This window comes from Microtus pennsylvanicus, chromosome 4 (assembly GCF_037038515.1).
Source record: "Microtus pennsylvanicus isolate mMicPen1 chromosome 4, mMicPen1.hap1, whole genome shotgun sequence".
Lineage (NCBI taxonomy): Eukaryota > Metazoa > Chordata > Mammalia > Rodentia > Cricetidae > Microtus > Microtus pennsylvanicus.
In genome coordinates, this window is record NC_134582.1 from 39,810,858 (window position 1) to 39,831,350 (window position 20,493).

The 20,493-nt window shown below is 44.0% G+C and overlaps 1 protein-coding gene across 2 annotated transcripts in view; it reads left to right on the forward strand.

Moving 5' to 3' along the window:
• Positions 1-20,493, forward strand: part of Dpysl3 (dihydropyrimidinase like 3) — a 113,393-nt gene that overhangs the window by 84,794 nt on the left and 8,106 nt on the right. For both annotated transcript variants that reach the window (XM_075968741.1, XM_075968742.1), the window contains exons 5-11: positions 964-1,025; positions 1,973-2,053; positions 9,052-9,120; positions 12,075-12,195; positions 16,049-16,205; positions 17,038-17,179; positions 19,896-20,066. In XM_075968741.1, the coding sequence (XP_075824856.1) occupies positions 964-1,025; positions 1,973-2,053; positions 9,052-9,120; positions 12,075-12,195; positions 16,049-16,205; positions 17,038-17,179; positions 19,896-20,066 (803 nt within the window). The remainder of the gene's footprint in view (positions 1-963; positions 1,026-1,972; positions 2,054-9,051; positions 9,121-12,074; positions 12,196-16,048; positions 16,206-17,037; positions 17,180-19,895; positions 20,067-20,493) is intronic.

Consider the following 20,493-nt stretch of genomic DNA (forward strand, 5'->3'; position numbering starts at 1 on the left):
ATGCATACACTCTGTGTATGTGTGCAAGCCTCTGTTCATGTGCTGCACATGTCTGTATTCAAAAGTACAGTTTCAGTAACAGAAAATACATAATGTGAGTATATGTCTGCTATATCTTAGAAACAAATAGTAAGGGATTGAGAGATATAGGATTCAGGTTTATTTTATTTTGATATAGGGCCTTACTGACTGGCCTGATACGTTTTATGTAGTCCAGTCCACATCAAACTTATGAGGTATAACAAGGGATAGAAAGAATAATTCATGGGAATCTTTCTGTCTCTGCTTCCCCAGTGATAGGATTAAATGCTTGTCCCGTCACCCAGACATCACTCAGAAGAAGTTTTTAATGTTAGTTTTAATGCCATCTTTCTCTTGGGCACCTCACCCTCCAACCTAGTATATAACCAGTTGTTCACCAAATAGTGAAATAAACCCATTCCCATGAAGACCAAAGGCTTGCCTCCCAGGGACTAAAAGCCTTTAAAAAGTGTTGCCTCCTTTGGTGGTGATCCGCTACCTGATGAGGAGGGAGTTGTGTTTCCAATGTACAGGGAGGAAAGGGAAGCCCAGAAGTTAAGCATTCCCAACTCATTGTAGTACATGGTGCATCCAAGTGTTGCAACTCCTGGTGTCTAGGCACAGCTGGTGTGCTATTGTGATATCCTTGGTGTCTGCTTCCCCAAACAAATTGAAAGTTATTGATCTTCTGAATGGGAGTGCTGGGAACTGGGGTTAGCAAAGGATACAGAAGACAACATGATTCTTCAAGGAAACACTTTATGAACTATTGATATTATAGGGCAAATGATGGCATGATAAGATGAGGCATTCACAATGTCTCCCTTCTGTTGGGCAGGCACCTGATCTGTATGCTCAGAGCCAATGGATGAAAGCCATGAGAGGTGGCAGTGATATTAATGTCGTCTTTTTCCTGTTTTCCTTCCTTCCCTTGTCTTGCAGGTGTTAACTCCTTCATGGTTTACATGGCCTACAAGGATCTATATCAAGTGTCAAACACAGAGGTAGCAACCCATTTGGCTGTGTCGTTTGGATTATCTGCATGCATGGGTTTCCTACTGTTGCTGATGACCTTTGCCCTAGAAAAATGGGTCATCTTGGTTACTGTGGAGGGTCGTGATATCAGGCCGTCTACTGTCGTATGAACTGACTTATAGCTGGCACTGCATTTTAAAGACGTTAATGGGCAAAGCAGAGAGGAACTTGAATTTCTACTGGCAACAGTTGTCTTGAAGTATAAGGGGAAAGTTCTTGTCTCCAAACCGCTCACAAACCTGGTGAAAACGTGTAGTTCTCTGCTTCATAAGGTCAGGCGGGCTTCCTGCTATTGGCACCAGCTGGACTGTCATCATTGTAACCATTGGCCTGCCCCAAGGAAGTCATGGGTACACTTTGATAGATCGGGAACGATCAGGGGAATTGTAAGAAATTGGTACTCTTACCTTCTAGGTGGAGAGTAAAGGTATGTTTGTCTTAAGAGGTTCAGATTAAGAGACTGAGTATTTTATTAGCTTTGTCCAGGCTGTAGGGCACTTGTGGAGGAAGCAATGGTAAATAATTCTGAAACTCTGCCTCAGTTCTGAGGGAAATTACTCCATGAGAGTTGGATGCCAGGGAGACTTTTTAGATATTGGTCTTGTCTGTTTAAGTCTAGACAAGTCTTTCACAGAAACAGAGCCTCCTAAAATGTCTTTTTTGTTGTGTTTTGTTTTGCTTTTGTTTGTTTTGTTTTAATTTGATTATGAGATAGGATTTCTCTGTTCAAGCCCTGGAACTTGCTCAGCGGACCAGACTGGCCTCAAACTCAGAGATCAGCCTGCCTCTGCCTCCCCAGCACTGCCTCTGCCTTGCTAAAATGTCTTTTGACTCCATTCCTGTTTGGTTTACAGCATTGTTTCTACTCTGGTTTTAGTAATTGTCCTTGACGTGAGATTGTCACTTTCTGTTTCAGCTCTATGAGATCTTCACCTGCCTGGGAGAGCTGGGGGCCATTGCTCAAGTTCATGCCGAAAATGGAGACATCATTGCCCAGGTAACATCATGGAGCAAGCCTTGTGTGTGTTTGAGCTTGGGTCTGCATCCCATCCATTTCCTCCTTCAACATGACTTGAACGCCCGAAGTGCTCAAGACTACCATAAACACATAGCTAAAGCCAAAATCCATGCTAAAAAACCTCACAGCTCTGGGCTCACACTTGTAATCCCAACACTGGGCCTACAGAGGAAGAAAGATCATCAAATGTTCACAGTCCTTAGCCTTGATCATGAGCTTTGTATTTCTGGCTGTAAACAGTGTATCTTAAAGAGTTAGTCTTCAGCTGCACAGTCGTGGCTCATGACTTTACTCCCGGCACTTTCAGACAGAGATTGGCTGAGTTCCAGGCCAGGGCTACACAAAGAAACCAGTTCTGGGGGTGGAGGTGGGGGTAAAAGGATTAATCTTCAAGGTCAAGTAGTGATCCACTTCTTTAATCCAGTAACCCAGGAGGCAGAGGTTAAGAGGCAAGTGAATTCCTGTGAATTCCAGGCCAATTAAGGCTGCAGAAAACCAAAACCCAAACAAAAAAGAATTAATTTTCACAGAGTTACTAATCTTACAGGACTTTAAAAAAAATAGTTTGCCTGATGTCCTCCTCTCCTGTTGCTAATTTTGAGACAGCACCTCCAGCTCAGATATTTATTTAGTTATGAAGACAGGTATGTCTAAAAGTGGCCTACTAAGTTTTCCCTCCCTAACAGAGTTTACACCTAGAAACTTCCTAATGGAGTAGAAAGAAGACAGTGGGTGTGATCTTGGTTGTCCACCTAACAGCATCTAGAAACAACTCAAACAAATTCCTGAGCACTTTAATGTAGGGTTCTCTCTCTCCCTCCTCCCCTTACCTTGCCCACTTCCCCCAACTCCCAGACCTCCAACCTTGAGACAAGACTGACCCCTGATCTTTCCACGTACCCACCCAACCCCACCCATGCAGCTTTGCACCCAGAGATACCATTGGCTCTAATGGGATTAAAGGTGTGTGCTACCACACCCTGCCACCAAGGATTTTCATTGGAGGTGGGAGACAAACCCCGCCTAAATGTGGGCGGTATCTTCTGGTGGCCGCACAGATAAAAGGACAGGACATGCTGGAAGGAAACCTTCCTTTGAGGCCGCTTACCCTTGCTCTGGCTGGAAAGTTGCCCTATCCAGCGACTAGGCATTCTTTAACCGATATTTTGACCAAGTTTTTTGGGGGATTTCAACAAAAACCGAAGACTGAAAGACCATAGGACACCAGGATAACTTCCAGCCTTCGACGCCAGGTTAGAAATCTGCTGGGAAGTCGAGCTTCCTGCACGAAACAATTCCGGGATTGTTGGCCTCTCCAGAATAAGAGAGACATTGACGCTTTGATTTCCCAGATATATCCTGATTTGTGAACTCAAGACTGCTTCTACAGGGTTTAGGCCATGGCACAGATGTACCAGCACCAAGACCCCAATTTTTACAACACCATACAAGCAGAAATAGAGGTGGAAATCGAGGATGAGCCAGGGACTGTTCCGGCAGAAGAAACACGCAGTTTCAGTGAAAGTGCACTAGGCTCCTTCATAGAGGAACCCAGGTACCAAGGTATCCCCAACCAGCAGGGTGGTATGAATCTTGTCATCTGCATTTGTTTTTCCATCACCAAGCCGAACCAAGGGAGCTACCAAAGTCCAGGAGAGCTACAGTTGGAGGGGAAGGAGACCTCAGTTGCCGGAGTCCCACAACCCGCTGAAGTCCCAGAGTTCGCTCAAGAACCAGAGTGCGCTCAAGTCCAAAATTGCCCTGAAGTCATAGAGTGGGATCTAATCCAAGATTGCACTCAAGTCCCAGACTGCCCTCAAGTCCAAGAGCGTTCTGAATTTCAAGAGTGCTCTGAAGTCCCACTGTCTTCCGGAGTCCCAAATCCCCGGAGGAACACTCGACCACGGATCCGCAGGGGTGTCACATCCTGGCAGCTGAGCGAACTGGAGCGAGTTTTTGAAAACGATCCGTACCCTCGTGAGATCACAAAGAAGGACCTTGCAAGGCGCCTGTATATGAAACCATCTGAAGTGCACTGTTGGTTTAAGAAGCGAAGAGCTAAGTATAGGAAAAATCAAAGATTACAAATGGTCAAGCGTGCCCCTGATGGTACCTTTGAGATCTCTCACTAAAGCATTTAGAGGAGACCTGGACTGCCATCCAACTCCAGGTGTTATTACTGCTGACCTTTTCCCTTCAGCGGTAAAGACAGATAATTAGTTCAAGGTCAGCAATAGCTGATAGGGAGACCCTGATTTAGAATATACCAGAAAACTAAAGCAAACCAAACAAAACACTGAAATAAACACAAGAGTCTAATAGTCTGTAGACTATTAGAAGACAGAATAAAATAATAGTAGAGAGAGCGCAAGGGCTGAAAACAAGGAGAAACTAGAAGATTCCTGGCAACCAAGCTGTATTAGAAAGGACTGTTTCAGACTGAGCCCTTCCTTGAGCAGGGCAGGTTCTTAGCTGGAAACAAGCCAAAGCTCCCCGGCTTTCGATATCATCAGGTGGCATTTTTCTGAAGCAGGAAATCTGATCCAAGACTGCAGATCACACAACATCTGAGCTCAGAGGTTGTGTTTCTGGGGAACCCTTGCTCTTTGTGTCCCACAGTGCAGCTGTTGGGATTTCAGAGACTCAGCAACATCCTAAGAGTGGAGGAGCTTTGCTAAGTGTGCAATTTCCTCTGACTTATGACCAGGATGTTCTTTCTTCCCGGGTCTCCCCCATATCCAGACTTCAGGAAATATTTTTTTTTTCACAGAGGGCACAGTTGCCTTGAATTCAGGGGATGGCCCCACGGATGTTAGAACTGTCCGTCCTCCCTTTTCTCCATGTGTTCAGCTCAGCAGCCAAAGGTCCCAGCTCGTCTTCTGCTACAAGGAAATCCAAACTCCTGCTTCTATTTCAGGACAGTGGCTATAAGGCTCAAAGTCAAAAAGCACCACTTTCCCCTTGTGGCTCCTCAGCACAGATGCTCCCTGGGTCCTCTTCATCCTACCCTTTCCTGACCTTGGGAAGATCTGTTCTCCATCAGGAGAAAGAAATGGTCCATTTTTTTCCATTTGGACGAGTTTCTGGTGTGTATTAAATTCAGCTTTAGCTGAAGATTATATCGCACCATCTAAATGAAGACAGCTGCTATCCTCAGAGTTTCGTGCTCTCCTTCTGCAAAAGCAAGAGCCAAGTGAAATCTCCTTTGCATACAAACAAGGACAATTTTCAGGCCTTTTCAATTCCAAGCTAGACTGAGCTTTCTTAAATTTGCTGTTGAGAAATGTCCCTGTGTGGACAGGAACATGAGCTCCTTCTCCTCACGGAAGGCTCTGCCCTTGCCTTAGACAGAGACAATCACAGAAAATTACACACTGGTCAAATACAGAGTTCTGATACCTCCTCGGTGGGTCTAGCTACAATACAGCTCCTGCACCCAAGACTCAGGGAACACGAGGAATCAGAAAGCTTGTCAGAACCAGTGAAATAGGAAGTCTGATATGAGACTGTGTCTCCCAGAATGACAGGAAAGTTCTCTCCTGATGTCACACATTGTGACGGCCAAAAGCAGAGCTGAAAATGAACCCTGATAGATATGGAAACTCAGAAGGGCAAGCTTGCATGGGTTCTCAACCCTAAGCAAAGACTACAGGCAACCAGTGACTGCAGAGAAAAGGAGAGTTTGTCTCTCCCTGGATGAGTCCCTAACTGGTTGTCCAATGCCAAATAGTTAGCCTTAAAATGATGTACATACAAGATTTTTGTACTTATGTATATGTAATATATGTAGTTAAACAAAAAGCGGCCAAGGGGCAATGCATTTGGAAGGGACTGAGGGGTGGGAATATGCGAGGGGTTGGAAGGAAGAAAGTAAAGGGAAGAAATAATGTATTCATATTTTAATTAAAATAAACAAATAAAATTTTTTTTTAAAAAAGAACCTTGAGTCTGTCGAATTCAAAATAAGGCCTGTTTCCTCTGTGGAGCAAGGCACAGCTGTGCTGTGACCAGAATAGTGAAGTCATGGCTGTGGTGTCCACTTTGAAACAGTGTGTTTCCAGAGTGTGACCTTGATAATGTGGCTGCATCCTGTGTTAACAAAGGTAACCAGGATAGAGGTCATCTAAGGTAGAAGATACTTAGTTGTAAACCTTAGTCTTTATGTGCCTCATCAGGGAGGACTCTTACTGGAGTTTGGAAGAAAATATGTCTAGAATTCAATCAATGAGAAGGGCCAGAAGACAAAATCACTGTGGTTCGATAGAAAACTAGGCCCACCTATGAGGGTTTTAGAGAATTTACTGTGTGTCTGATATAGTGCTGACTTTTTCCTACTGCTCCCCCCCCCCTTTTTTGACACAGCGTTTCTTTGTTTACCCTTGATTGTCTGGGAACTCACTTTGTAGACCTGGTTGGCCTCGAACTCGGAGATTCCCTCCACCTCTGTCTCCCAAGCACTGGGATTAAAGGCAGGTGACACAAAGTCCAGCTTCCTGTTCCCTTTTTAGTTTGTCTGGGATCCAAACCCACCCTCAATTAATCCTGAGACACACCCAGAGGTATGCCTTACTAATCTGTTTTCCCAGGTGATCATAGATCCAATCAAGTTGACCTGGAAAGGCAAATCAAGAGGCTTAACTAACACGTGCAAGCAATTCCTTATCCCTCCTCTTAAATCTGCATTACTAACAATAAAACAGAGCAACTTTCCAGCCCCTAGGAATCCCTTTGCGCTAACTCTGCCTCACAGGTAGCAGGTGAAACAGGCTTGTCCCAGTTGACACCCCTCCCGAATTACCGCGCCCTCCCAGGCCATTAGGCTGGGATCACTGGAGCAGAGGTTCTAAGGAACTAGCCATACTTTCAGGGTGCAACTGCACATAATGGCAGCCTAGGGTCTCAGTTACCCCTAATTGTGTTCACCAGCCGCTTGCTTCTCTGCAAAATTCATGACTGTGAGCATAATTAAGAGTCCACCAAAGAAACATGGCCTTTCTGTCCTGCTACAATGTACATAAAATTTTCCTAAACAGTAACTCAGGTAAGACGTCAGGAGTCATTGATTCCATCTGGTTGAGTTCTGTATCCATACATCTGTATCCATACAGCCATACATCCATACATGGGCTCATGGATTTAAAATAACAAACCCATGGGCAGTTATTAAAATGTGAGGTGTCAGAATGTGACAGAGTAGCTTCTTCTTAGGTCAGAATAGGACTGACAATCTGCACCTGGACTAAAGCAGCCCAAATGACCCTGACAGAGAGGGCAGGTGACCACATGCTGGGGAATCTGGCCCTAAACTGTGAGCTACATTGCCTTAGTCCAGGTGCTTAACCCAGAGCATAGCATGGAGCAAACGTCAACACCTTTTATTGAATAGAAACAGCTAAATTCAAGACTGAAATCAGGCAAGAGGGGTGTTCTGGGGAGCTGGGTCTGAAAGAGTCAGTGACATTTTATTGGTAATGTATAGGAAACACGAACACTTTTTTATTGATTTTTATTGAGCTATATACATTTTTCTCTGTTCCCCTCCATGCCTCTCCCCTCCCCCTCCCACCCCTCCCCCAAGTCCCCATGCTCCCAATTTACTCAGGAGATCTTGACTTTTCCTACTTCCCATGTAGATTAGAGCTATTTATGTCTCTCTTAGGGTCCTCATTGTTGTCTAAGTTTCTGGGATTGTGATTTGTAGGCTGGTTTTCTTTGCTTTATGTTTAAAAACCACTTATGAGTGAGTATATATGATACTTGTTTTTCTATAGGTCTGGGTTACCTCACTCAAACTAAAGTTTTCTAGCTTCACCAATTTTCCTGCAAAATTGAAGATGTCGTCATTTTTTCTGCTGTGTAGTACTCCATTGTGTAAATGTACCACATTTTCATTATCCATTCTTTGGTAGAGGGGCATTTAGGTTGTTTCCAGGTTCTGGTTATGACAAAGAAAGCTGCTGTGAACATAGTTGAGCACATGTCCTTGTGGCACGATTGAGCATCCTTTGGATATATACCCAAAAGTGGTATTACTGGGTCTTGAAGAAGGTTGTTTCCTAATTTTCTGAGAAATCGCCATACTGACATCCAAAGGGGCTGTACCAGCTTGCATTCCCACCAGCAATGCAGAAATGTTCCCTTTTCCCCATAACCTCTCCAGCATAAGTTGTCATCAGTGATTTTGATCTTGGCTATTCTTACAGGTGTAAGATGGAATCTCAGAGTTGTTTTGATTTTCATTTCTCTGATGACTAAGGATGTTGAACATTTCCTTAAATGTCTTTCATCCATTTTAGATTCCTCTGTTGAGAGTTATCTGTTTAGGTCTGTACGCCAATTTTTTTTATTATATTATGTGTTCTTTTGATGACCAATTTCTTGAGTTCTTTGTATATGTTGGAGGTCAGACCTCTGTCTGACGTGGAGTTAGTGAAGATCTTTGCCCATTCTGTAAGCTGTCATTTTGACTTTTTGACCATGTCCTTTGCTTTAAAGAATCTTTTCAGTTTCAGGAGGTTCCATTTATTAATTGTTTCAGTGTCTGTGCTGCTGGAATTATATTTAGGAAGTGGTCTCCTGTGCCAATGCATTCAAGTGTACTTCCCAGTTCCTCTTCTCTAAGGTTCAGTGTGGCTGGCTTTATGTTGAGGTCTTTGATCCATTTGGACTTGAGTTTTGTGCATGGTGATAAATATGGGTCTATTTTCATTCTTCCACATGTTGATATCTAGTTATGTCAGCACCATTTGTTAAATAGAAACATGAACACTCTTAACTATCTTCCTTTTAATAGAATTGAGCCAGTTAACTTTTTGAAGATTCAACTTGACCGTTCCAAATGTGGAATTATATACTTATGCAACATATAAATTTTATTCTCCCCGCCCTTGAGTTCATCTAAGCCCGCAGCATACTTTTCACAATTCTTGGCTGCAATCATCTAAGAACTTTCTTCTTTTTGTTTTTTCTTATTTTAGGAGCAGGCCCGGATGTTGGAAATGGGGATAACTGGCCCCGAAGGTCATGTTCTGAGCAGACCAGAAGAGGTGGGTTTCATGAATTAGAGCATTAAGGTCAGACAGGGAAAAACCAAGATGGCGATGGGGGTTCTTTTTTACTGGTATTTTCTAGTGAAATTGACAGGCACAGTCCTAGCCTGCCACTCACTTTCCATGTGGAGTGTTTCTGTTTGACCCTGATATACTGAGCCACATCTGCACATAGTGGAAACACGAGCCTTGCTGGACAGTGATAGAATTTATGAGCACCAGCTAGCATGGTTTCTCACCTCTGCTCTTCAGTTGCAGGACACTCCCTGGGCCTTCAGTAGGAGTGCTGAATGTCTAAGGCTTTGTTCATCATTGTGAAACTGGGGACAGTCTTATGCACTCTCTCATATTGCTTGCTCTGAGTCATGCAAAACATAGACAATATGGATAGGAGGTTGAAGAGACTTTTCGTAGGTGTTATGCCTATTGCTGATTGTGGTCAGTGTTGGAAAATTTCCACTCCTGAAATGAATGAGGGTATGTGTCTGCAGAGCCAGTAAAATGTGACTAGTACCTAATTCCTATTTCTTACGTCAGCAGTTCCTTCTGTTGACATGGGGCTCAGAGCCTGAAATTAATAATGGCCCACCAATCTGAAAGCCAGGTGGTGACCAATCAGTGATCCTCACATCAGTGACCAATCAGTGATTCTCATGTCAGTGAAGCTAATCCTGTTATGCCAGACTCCACAGAAGAACCAGAACCTAAAGATTTTGTTCTTTCCTCATCTCATTTAGAGCCTGTAAAAAAATTAAATGTTATAAAAATATAGAAAAATTTTCCTCTTACAAGGAGGCAATACATTTTTACAAGCTGAATACATTTGGATCAGGGTATCGAGATGGAGTCAGAACCTGGCCAGATTTCTAGGGGTTTCCAATTGATACCAGAATGATAAATGATGAATTAATTATAATTAAAATTAACAATTGACATTCCAGTCACACACAACATTCTTGAAGAAAAAAAAATCTGTGCCCTAATAATTCCAGGCCTTTTCTCAGGAATACTGATTTCTGGCAGTGCTAACTGCATGCATTGTCTCAGTTATTCTTGCTGCCTGTCAGGGTCGTGGTGCTGTGTGGGTAAAGAAGCTGAAGCTTCGAGAAAATGAACCCCGGAGCTGATCGTGTTTAATGAACTGGAAAATCATTTCTATGGTATCAGCTGGCCATAGTGATCGCCACTGTTTGTGAAACTGTAAATGCTGGCCGCTGGAGCGATGTGCTGGCGAGACAGATTTCTGTGGCCACAGCCAGGGGATTTCACAGCATAGTCTATTTTTGTTCCTTGGTTTGTTTTTTCAACCTCACTCCACCCCCACCACCTCAACCTTTCCCGGTCCCATCGCCTTTTTAGTAAGAAGTCCACTTAGCTGTAAATCTCTACGAGTAAAACAGAAAAGTGATGCAACTTTCTAAAGATAGTCACGTCGTGGAAGTGCAGCAGACTCTGCAGGGCTGGGAGGGGAGGAGATCAAAGGGGCCAGGACTGAGGTCATGGGGCTGCTGAAGTGGTCAGCAAAGGCATAAAGGGGGAGTGAGCACAGGCAGAGCCAGCTGCTCTTCAGTTCAAAGCTCACCCAGATGTAGTCTCAAGTGATACTGTTCAGAAATGATAACCAGAGCCACAGAGCATAATCTCCAGGGTGCAGTGTCTGGGGATGTCAGAGGGCTTCACCTGCACCTAGGAGCCTTCCAGAGGATGCCAGCTCAGTCAACTCAGCTACTCAAGCCCACTGAACCACAGTCACCATGGGATGACTGGCTTGCATTATGCGGCCACTAGACATCTGTAAGCTATTTGGAGCGTATTTTTTTTAAGTGTTGGTCTGTGGAAGCTAACCCAGAAAGTCATATGCATATGGCTGATGATTCAATGAGAAATCACCACTGTCTCCACTCCATTCTGAACAGGACTTGTTTGGGGTTTGGTCAATAGCAGCCTTCGCATTGGTCAGAAACCGTGATTCACAATCACACCAACAGTCACTGTTCTGGGCACTAATTTTTCAAAAGGATTAGTCATTTAATCCATTTAATCTTTGCAACAGCTGTAGATGCCAGGACTTGCTATTCCTCCCACTTAGACCTGGCAGCCCTGGGTGGTTGAGTGATAGAAGTAAGGTTACCTGGTCTGTACATGGCAGAACCAGGATTCACTCTCAGTCCACCCAAGGGAATCTGAGCTCTCAAATTTCACTTGGTTAATCAAATATGGGGAAATCCATTGCTTCCTGTATATTAAGTACAGCTGGATTAGTTGGCATATTTGAAAACATAAACTCTACATGGAAGTAGGTTGGAAGAGATCAACAAGAAGAATGGTGTTTGTGCTCTGGGGTTTGGCTCATTCTCATAATAAATCCTTCATAGCACAGTTTGCTCTCCCCAGTGCTGCAGGAAAGGACTTGAGGGCCTTGGGTGCCTCACTGTCTTTCCTGGAGACTCTAGACCTGTTGATGTGACTGTGTTTTCCCAAAGACTTTGCCCTGAGATCCTGGAGTAGAGGCTTCCATTTGTTTTCCCAAAGACTTTGCCCTGAGATCCTGGAGTAGAGGCTTCCATTTGGGGAGGGGAGAGAGGCAGTGCTCTCAACACAGCCCTGTGCTAGCCTCTGTGTTAGCCCTGTGCTAGCCCTGTGTTAGCCCTGTGCTAGCCTCTGTGTTAGCCCTGTGCTAGCCTCTGTGTTAGCCCTGTGCTAGCCTCTGTTGAGGGACGGAGGAGGCACTGAGTCACCCAGGAAAGTAACACAGGTGGGAGCGGGGAGGCCAGCATCTGAGAAGAAGATTCAAGCCATGAAATTTCAGATCCTCCTGGCCATGAAATTTCCGATCCTCCTGGATGGCTCGTAACCTCTGCATAGCACTGTCTCACCACCTTTTCAAGAGGGAGAGGATCATGCTCTTACCGACTCCTGGGCACTTATTTTATTTCATTTCATTTTTGTAGCTGGAAGCTGAGGCTGTGTTCCGCGCCATCACCATTGCCAGCCAGACCAACTGCCCCCTCTATGTCACAAAGGTCATGAGCAAGAGCGCAGCTGATCTCATCTCACAAGCCAGGAAGAAAGGTGATTAGTGCTTTTTGGCTGTGAACCTCCTACTGCACCGTGTGGCTCCGCCTCTCTGGCTGTCCACTGTAATAGAAATGGCGCCTTTTCCCTTCCTTGCCTGCTCTCTAGGAAGCCTCTATCTACAGCTGGAGTTCTGAGGTTTCTCCTATCTGGTATATATGCAAACGGAGGCTCAGGAAGGTGAAGTAATTTGCCGGAAATAACAGCATGAATTAATTTCTCTGAGACTTGGTACATCTCCCTCTCACTTTCCCTCTGTCCGATGTCAGTTAACATTATCTGAACTTTATAAATAGACTTACCAGTCAATATTATGCTAAATAGACATGCCAGTCAATATTATACTTAGTATAGAAGTCAAAGATCCAGGCAAAATTGGCTTCCACAAGCAACCTAAAAAGCAAAACATTGGTTGTAACTGGGGCATAATTAGCCTGCAGGTTTCAGCAATAACATCAGTACTTTAAGGCTTTCGCTGTTTTCTCGGTTCACTTTTCTCCCTGGTGATTTTATGATCAGTATTAACAGTGACAGGAATAGAAGATATGGGGAGTGGGGTGGGAGAGGGAGGAGGATCTACTGTCCTCAATTCCCAGTGAAGGATGCCATGAAGAAATGACTCAAGCAAGCATCTAAGAATATTGTGATTATCTTTTCTGGGGTCTGTGTGAATCGCTGAATCCAAGCATTGCCCTAAAGACAGCATTGTCTGGCCAGTTCTGAGAGCACTCGTCACAGGAGTGAGGCCAGTGCAAGTTAATTTAGAAAGGAGTGGAATGACCTTGACACTGTGGTCTTCATGGCCAGGGCTCCGTCCTCATTGCCTTTCTGTCCTCTGCTGGTAACTGGGGCTTGCTGTGTCTTGAGTCCCATTTCAAAGCTTTTTTTTTAAAATATATATATATATATATAAATTTTGTATCTTGTCCTTAGTGATAGTCTCAGGGGCTGAGTTGTGAAGCAACTGTGTAAGTAAACAGTACTTGAGAAACTGGAGGTGTGGGCTATGTTTGCTGGCAAAAGAAGATGGTCCCGGCAGTCGTGCATTTGCTATTGCTGTGTGCTGATGGTCATCTGCTAGCAGAGACCCAGGATGAGTGACTCATCCACTAAGGGGTCCTGTGGAGCTTCCATGTGGGCATGACTTAGGGTGCTTAAGGAGAGCCCCGCTGACTTCTAGCAGTGCTTCTCAGCTCTTCAGCTTTCTGGAGATGGGTACCCCTTATTCTATGGGAGAAGAATCTTTCTAGGTGTCCAGATGTCTTCCTAGCGGTCAGGTTCTGGGGTATTTCCCATTTCTCCATGATCATGGTAAACCTGCTTTGTTGGCTTTCGGTTGGTAATGATGCTACCCTGCTAGATAGAGGTGTTCAGAGAAACCAGGCGAGCAGTTAAATACTCCTTACTACAAGTAGGGTGGGAAGGGTTGGACAAAGGAAGAGAACAAGAGCCCCCATACTCACTCAGTCCTGACCTCCCAGTACATTAGGCTCTCATTCCCTACTGGAGTCCTATGCTCAGAATAACCAGGGAGCCCCAAGGATGGATTGTTTTCAAGTGTGGTGTTCTTACTTTTCATTTCATGGTAGAAACTTCTTTCCATTAGTCTTCCGGCAGGTGACTTTCTAATAAGGGAAACTCACTCACCAAAGTTGTGTCTGCTGGGTGAAGGAGATGTGTAACTTGGTGACAGAGAAGGGGCGGGATACTGAAGCTGGGAATGTCTTTTGGACAGCCATTCTCAGGGAGAATTGAGAGAACCTCTAGCAGAAAGATGGAGTATGGATTTGTTCCTTCCTTCTGAATCTGTTCCTGTTCAAATCCCAAAGGACCTCATCACCCATCACCATCTTCAATGCTTAAAGAGTACTAAAATGCTCTTAACAACTCGGATGCTCATAATTGATCCTAAAAAGTTACAGGGGTAGAGGTCATCTCTCTGTGTACAAAAGTACTTGAGTAGAAGTACAAGGGCCTAGGCCAGTCTTCTCCCCAACCCCACACACACACACAGAGAGAGAGGGGGGGGAGAGAAATACAATAAAGTGATGATATTAAAATTCTAAACACAGAATTCTCAACTCTGAGGCATGTGATAAGGTTTATTATTATCACCCTGCTTAGAATGAAGAAATTGATGGAATCAGCTGGGGGGTGCAGTGTCCAAGCTCAGATACAATAGAGAAATTGACTTTCTTCAATGTCTCTCCTAAATGTAGTCCCAAGGAACAGCTGCTCCTCTCTTTAGGGATGTGTTTCTTGTGGTAGCTGAGTGTTTTCCTTAAATTTCACTTCTTCATTTCTTCCAAGCCCCATCTTTATATCAATCATTGTTAACATCATCCCTTAAGGCAAGGATGCATATGTGAACCACCAGTATTTTTTTTCTTTTTTCCTGTGGTAGATATTACTAATCAGTCATGGATGTTTTCTAACAAAAGCAGAAGCACTGTTAGAATTTTTTTCCCTACCTAGTATTCCAGGATGTCCTTACCAATTGATTGAAGTTGAAATGAAACCAAACCTGGCTATGAAACCTCCTAAAATATGATTGTGCAAACTCTTGATGGCAGAAGGCAGAAAAAGATGAAGTTTAAAGGATTAAAGATGTCCAAGACTTATCTGCATATTTCTATTGCAAGACGCTGAGGCAGAGAAATGAAGGACCAACCAACTTTGGAAAGAAGCATTTCCTTCTGAATCACTATCTGTCTCTTTTTTTAAACATTCAATACTAGCTCAATACTGCATCCAAGGGCCAGCCCCATCTTAATGCATTTCATATTGTTGGGACTCCAGTACCAAGTCATTGTTCATCATGGTGACAGATGCATAGTTGAGGGAAACAATGATTCAAAAATCAAACAATGACAAAATAAAAACATACAAGAGCTCTTATCCTCCAGAATGGGTTTTACATTGTAGGGTCAAATCTTGTCTTTGTAGCAGGAGAAGCTGGGAGTTCCCAGCAAAGTGGAGCACACTCAGGACTTTGGACCTCCACAGTGGAAAAGCATAGGCAATAAAGAAACCAGTACTGGGGAGAAGTCTCAGTGGATTAAGTGTCTGTCTTGCAAGCATGAGGACCTGAGCAGCAAGCGTGGTGACCTGCCCTTGTAGTCATAGCTCTGGGATGATGAAGACAAGCTGGTGTGGTGGCCTGTCCTTGTAGTCATAGCTCTGGGATGATGAAGACAAGAGGCCCCCTGGAACTTGCTGGCAAGTTAATCTTGTCCAGTTGCTGGGCTGCCAGTTTGGTGAGAGACCCCGCCCCAAAAAGTAAGATGGAGGACAATGGAGAAAGGCATCCAACATTGGCCTCTGGCCTCTCTATAGCCATGTGTACACATGCATAGATACCTTCCGAAAGGACTTGTACGCACATGCAAAACACACACAGAGACACACATGCACACAAGAAATTAATATTTATTGAGCATCTACCATGTGCCAGGTCCTTCATGTATGCTAAGTCCTTTCACAAGTCTGAGAAGTAAACAGCATCTCATATCCTCAGTCTAGAACAAATCCTTTGACAGTTTAATATTTCAAAATGAGCATGACTCTTGTAATCTGTATAACCAGTATATAGTTTTATTTTCTTCATGTCAAATTTAAAATTCCTTTCAAAGGTTTACTGCCACACTTATAACTGGTTACCTATGATTGTTTACAGAATACGAATTTGTTAACGGTTACTAGAAAAACAGACTAAAAAAAGCTGTGAATAGAAACTTGAACACCAGGGTTGCCTCACTTTAGAAACAAAGCCTTGAGGAGACTTAGAGGTCTGATTAGATATGCTGGAGCATTATATATTTCTTGTGAACCTGACATCCACTCCTCCCAGGAAATGTGGTCTTTGGTGAACCCATCACTGCCAGTCTCGGGATAGATGGAACCCATTACTGGAGTAAGAACTGGGCCAAGGCAGCTGCATTTGTGACATCTCCACCTCTGAGCCCCGACCCAACCACACCTGACTACATCAACTCCTTGCTGGCCAGGTTGGTGCAGGAATATCATGTGTTCTGTGGAATCATCTTGGGGCCACCTGGGATGGGGGATAATACTATGCTCTAGGTGGTAGATTAGAGCCTGCAGCATCAAATTCTCCTGTAGCCTTGACTACAGAAAACTGGCTCTTCTACATGACACAATCGATGCCACAGTTTCAGTGTGAATCATGGTCCTAGCTGTTGATTCCTGTAATGTGCCAAGTTTGTACTCACCCTTGTCCCTTATAACAACTTTATGAGTGAGCACTATTATCGCCATTTTACAGATTAAGCAATTGATAGTCAAGGCACTTAAAGTTATTTGTCAGAACTCAAAGTGTTTGTCATGATGACACTTACCCAGTAATTATAGGGAGACTCAATTTCAGGCTACTGGTCATTTGAGTTCTTATATTTTTACGTGTGTGTGTGTGTGTGTATTTATACTAAGCTTCATGCCTACACACAAATGCTTGCCTGCTTGTCTTTATGTGTGAAGCTGCCTGCTGAGGCCAGAAGAAGGGATTAGATAACATGGACTAGTTAGAGCCAGTTGCGAGTCACCTAGTGTGACTGTTGAGAACCAAACCAGGATCCTTTGTAGCATCAGCAATAACCACTAAGTCATTTCTCTAGCCCTCATCTGATTCTTGGTTATTTGTCACAGAAGACATGATCCAATTCTTCTTCTTTGCTTTCTGGATGGGTAACTGATCCCAGAGACGGGAGAGAACTACCCACGCTCACTCACACAGCTTAGTAAAGGATAGAGATTTCAAATCCCTCACCAAGTGTTACCCCGCTATCTCTCCTAGTCATGTGATGCTTTCTACTTTTCCAGCGGGGATCTGCAGCTCTCTGGAAGTGCCCACTGTACCTTCAGCACTGCCCAGAAAGCCATCGGGAAGGACAACTTCACAGCCATCCCTGAGGGCACCAATGGTGTGGAGGAGCGTATGTCTGTCATCTGGGACAAGGCTGTGGTAAGGGGCTGAGGTGGTCATGGGAGGTTGGCCCAGCCTAAAATATCAATGGACCAAATCAAAGCCACTGGCACCAATCAAGCTAAGGCACTGCCCCTCAGGGATGCTCTAGAGAGGATGCTCATGGTATGGGGTAGGTCTAGACCTGATGAAATGTCCATGGAACCAGGTTGCTCATGTGGCTTCAGACCTCACCTTCTAGATATGACTCCTGAGGTCTAGAACTCTAAGGCAGCTTCCATACATTTAATTTATTCATCTGATTTCATGAATGATCTGTGCTTAAAATGATTGTGAATCCATTCTTGGTGTTAGAAGAGCTTTATAACTTCTATCGAAAGGGTTAGATATGATGCTTTGAAGAGACAAGCAATGCATTAGGTTTGGTGTCTAATGCCACCAGGTCACACCAAAGGTATCTCACACTGAGGGTGTTTGAACCCCACCAGATTATAGGAGAAACTGACTCTTAGCATCTCTTGGCTAAGTAGTATCTTTTTATCTTCTCTCTTTGTATCATAAAGACTGATGAAACACTTCCCAAGATTTTAGTAAAAGTCATAAGAAATCCATTGTACAGTTAGCTTGTCCCCATGTGTAATGCCACTACAATGTCTTTGAACATTTAATTTCTTGTTCATCTACACAGGCAAGCTGACAAGACCCCTTTCTTGACTTCTAGAAAGCTGTCTTAGTTAGGGTTTCTATTGCTGTCACAAAACACTCTGTCCAAAAGAAAAGCTGGGGAGGAAAGGGTTTCCTTGGCTTAAACTTCATTCAGCATTGCTGTTCACCTCTGAAGGAAGTTAGAACAGGGCCGGATCCTGGAGGCAGGAGCTGATGCAGAGGTCATGGAAGGAAGTGCCTACTGGCTTGTTTCCCATGGCTTGTTCAGCCCACCTTCTTATAGAACCCCGGGCCAGAAGCCCAGGGATGGCAACAACCACTATGGGCGGGGTGGACCCTCCCCCATTGGTCACTAATTGAGAAAATACCTTACAGCAGGATCTCAAGGAGGTATTTCCTCAGCTGAGGCTCCTTCTTCTGATGACTCTAGCTTGTGTCAAGTTGACACACAAAATCACCCAGTACAGAAGCTTAGGAATGGTTCAAAAGCTAATTCTTTCTATCTTCAGACTTTGTTTCAGGAAAAGAGAAAGTATAAACTTTTTGTCCCTTCTCTCACATGGTTGGCTTTTGTCAGCTTTTAAATATTTGTTTATTTTACCTTTCAACTGCAGTAGTTTCTCTTCTCTCTTTTCCCAGTTCCTCCTCCACCTTCCCTCTGTGCTCCCTAATCCACTCCTTCTCCACTTCTAATCAGAAAATAGCAGCCTTCCCATGGATATCAACAGAAAATGGTATACCAGGTCGTGGTAACACTAAACACCTTCCATCCATCGCATTAAGGCTGGATGAGGTGCCCCAGTATGAGCAAAAGCTATCAAAAGAATCAAAGACAGCCCCTACTTTCACTGCTAGGAGTCCCACAAAAAGACCAAGCTACACAACTATCACATATATGCAGAGGGTCTAGGTCAGTCCCATGCAGGCTCCCTGGTTGTTGGTTCAGTCTCTGTGAGTTTCTACGAGTCAAGGTTAGTTGATTCTGTGGGTTTTCTTGTGGTGTCTTTGACCCCTCGTCTCCTACAATTCTTCCTCCATCTCTTCAGCAGGATTCCCTGAGCTCTGCCTAATGTTTGGTCGTGGGTCCACATCTGTTTCCATTAGCTACTGGATGAAGCTTCTCTGATGACAAGTGGGCTAGGCACCAATCTATGAATGTAGCAGAGTATTGTTAGTCATCATTATATTGACATTTTTTCTCCAGTTGTGTTTGGTTCTATCCTAGATTTCTGGGCCAAATAGCTTCTGGATACTGTCACCCCAAACAGCGTCAAGGGTGGGCTCACTCTTGTGGTGTGCATGTGAGGCTGGGCCAGTCATTGGTTGTCTACTCCCACAACATTTTATCTTTACAAATCCTATGTGAATTTGTTAAAAAAAATAATGTAAAAGATAGATATGCTGCATACAGATATTTTTGTCAATATGAAACCCATAACTGCTCCCTAAGATTAACCCCTAGAGAGTCATAGATGACTTACTATGTAAGAGAACTCTGTGATGGTCACAGGACAACAAAATCACCACCAACACATCTTTCAAAATATATCCTCATTATTTAGCAATGCTCAACTTTAGCTTTTTACTGGGCAGCCTGATACATGTGCAACAAAGGTCACTCAGAAACCTCAGACACATACCTGAAAAAAAGGCATGTAATTCAACAACACAGGGATAACCATGGCCACTGTCTGTAAAGTCTTGCATACCTAACACACCTATCTGAACATACAAATATACACATATACCTAAAGAACAGGCTCACACTCATTTTTTTCTGTAAAATCTCTCTGGTCATTTTTTGGAATTTAGTAGAAATAAATGCTCAAGTAAAGTAAATACACGTAGCTAGAACAAAAAAAGCGCTGTCTAGAAGTCAATTCCATGTCAAGTCGCATGTTTCCACATTTGCCCTGTGACGTTCAGACTGCCCGTGGGACCCCATGCTTGCTGGATAGATGTGCTCAGTACCTTTGTACTCCTGGGCCTCTGTGGTCACTTTGCTCTGAGCTTGGAAACCTTGCACTGATAGAAGAGCTGCCATCGACCTGGAGACAGGCACAGACACGTCGCTTTTGTATTGCAATAGGCCACGGGAAAGATGGATGAAAATCAGTTTGTGGCTGTGACAAGCACCAATGCTGCTAAGATATTCAACCTGTACCCACGCAAGGGGAGAATAGCCGTGGGCTCTGACAGTGATCTGGTCATCTGGGATCCAGATGCTGTGAAGATCGTCTCTGCCAAGAACCACCAGTCGGTGAGGCACGGGCTGGTGGGATGGAGGCTGTGTATAGAGCTGACTTGGTGGGTCAGGCTCAGAGACTAGGGTAGACAGCAACAATAATCTAGACCTGAAGAGCTTTTGGTTTTGTCTGTGTATTGCTTGGTTTTGAAATCAAGATCTTCTGCTCAGTCAGGCTCTAAATTTGAATTGCTGATAATCTTACTTTTATAAAAGAGGCACGTGTTCCCAAGTCCAGTTTGTCTTGAGTTTTATTGGCATAAGAAAACCTTAAACTGTTTCTTTCTCCTGTTTTCTGGGGTGAAGTAGTCATCAGAGGGGCTCTGCCCTCCTAGCCCCTCGGGGTGGGGTTGGAGGCAGAGGCAGAGAGGAGAAACTCCTCTCCATAGGCTTCCAAGATTGTAGAGGCTCAGACACACTTTATGTTTTGAATGAAGAGAAA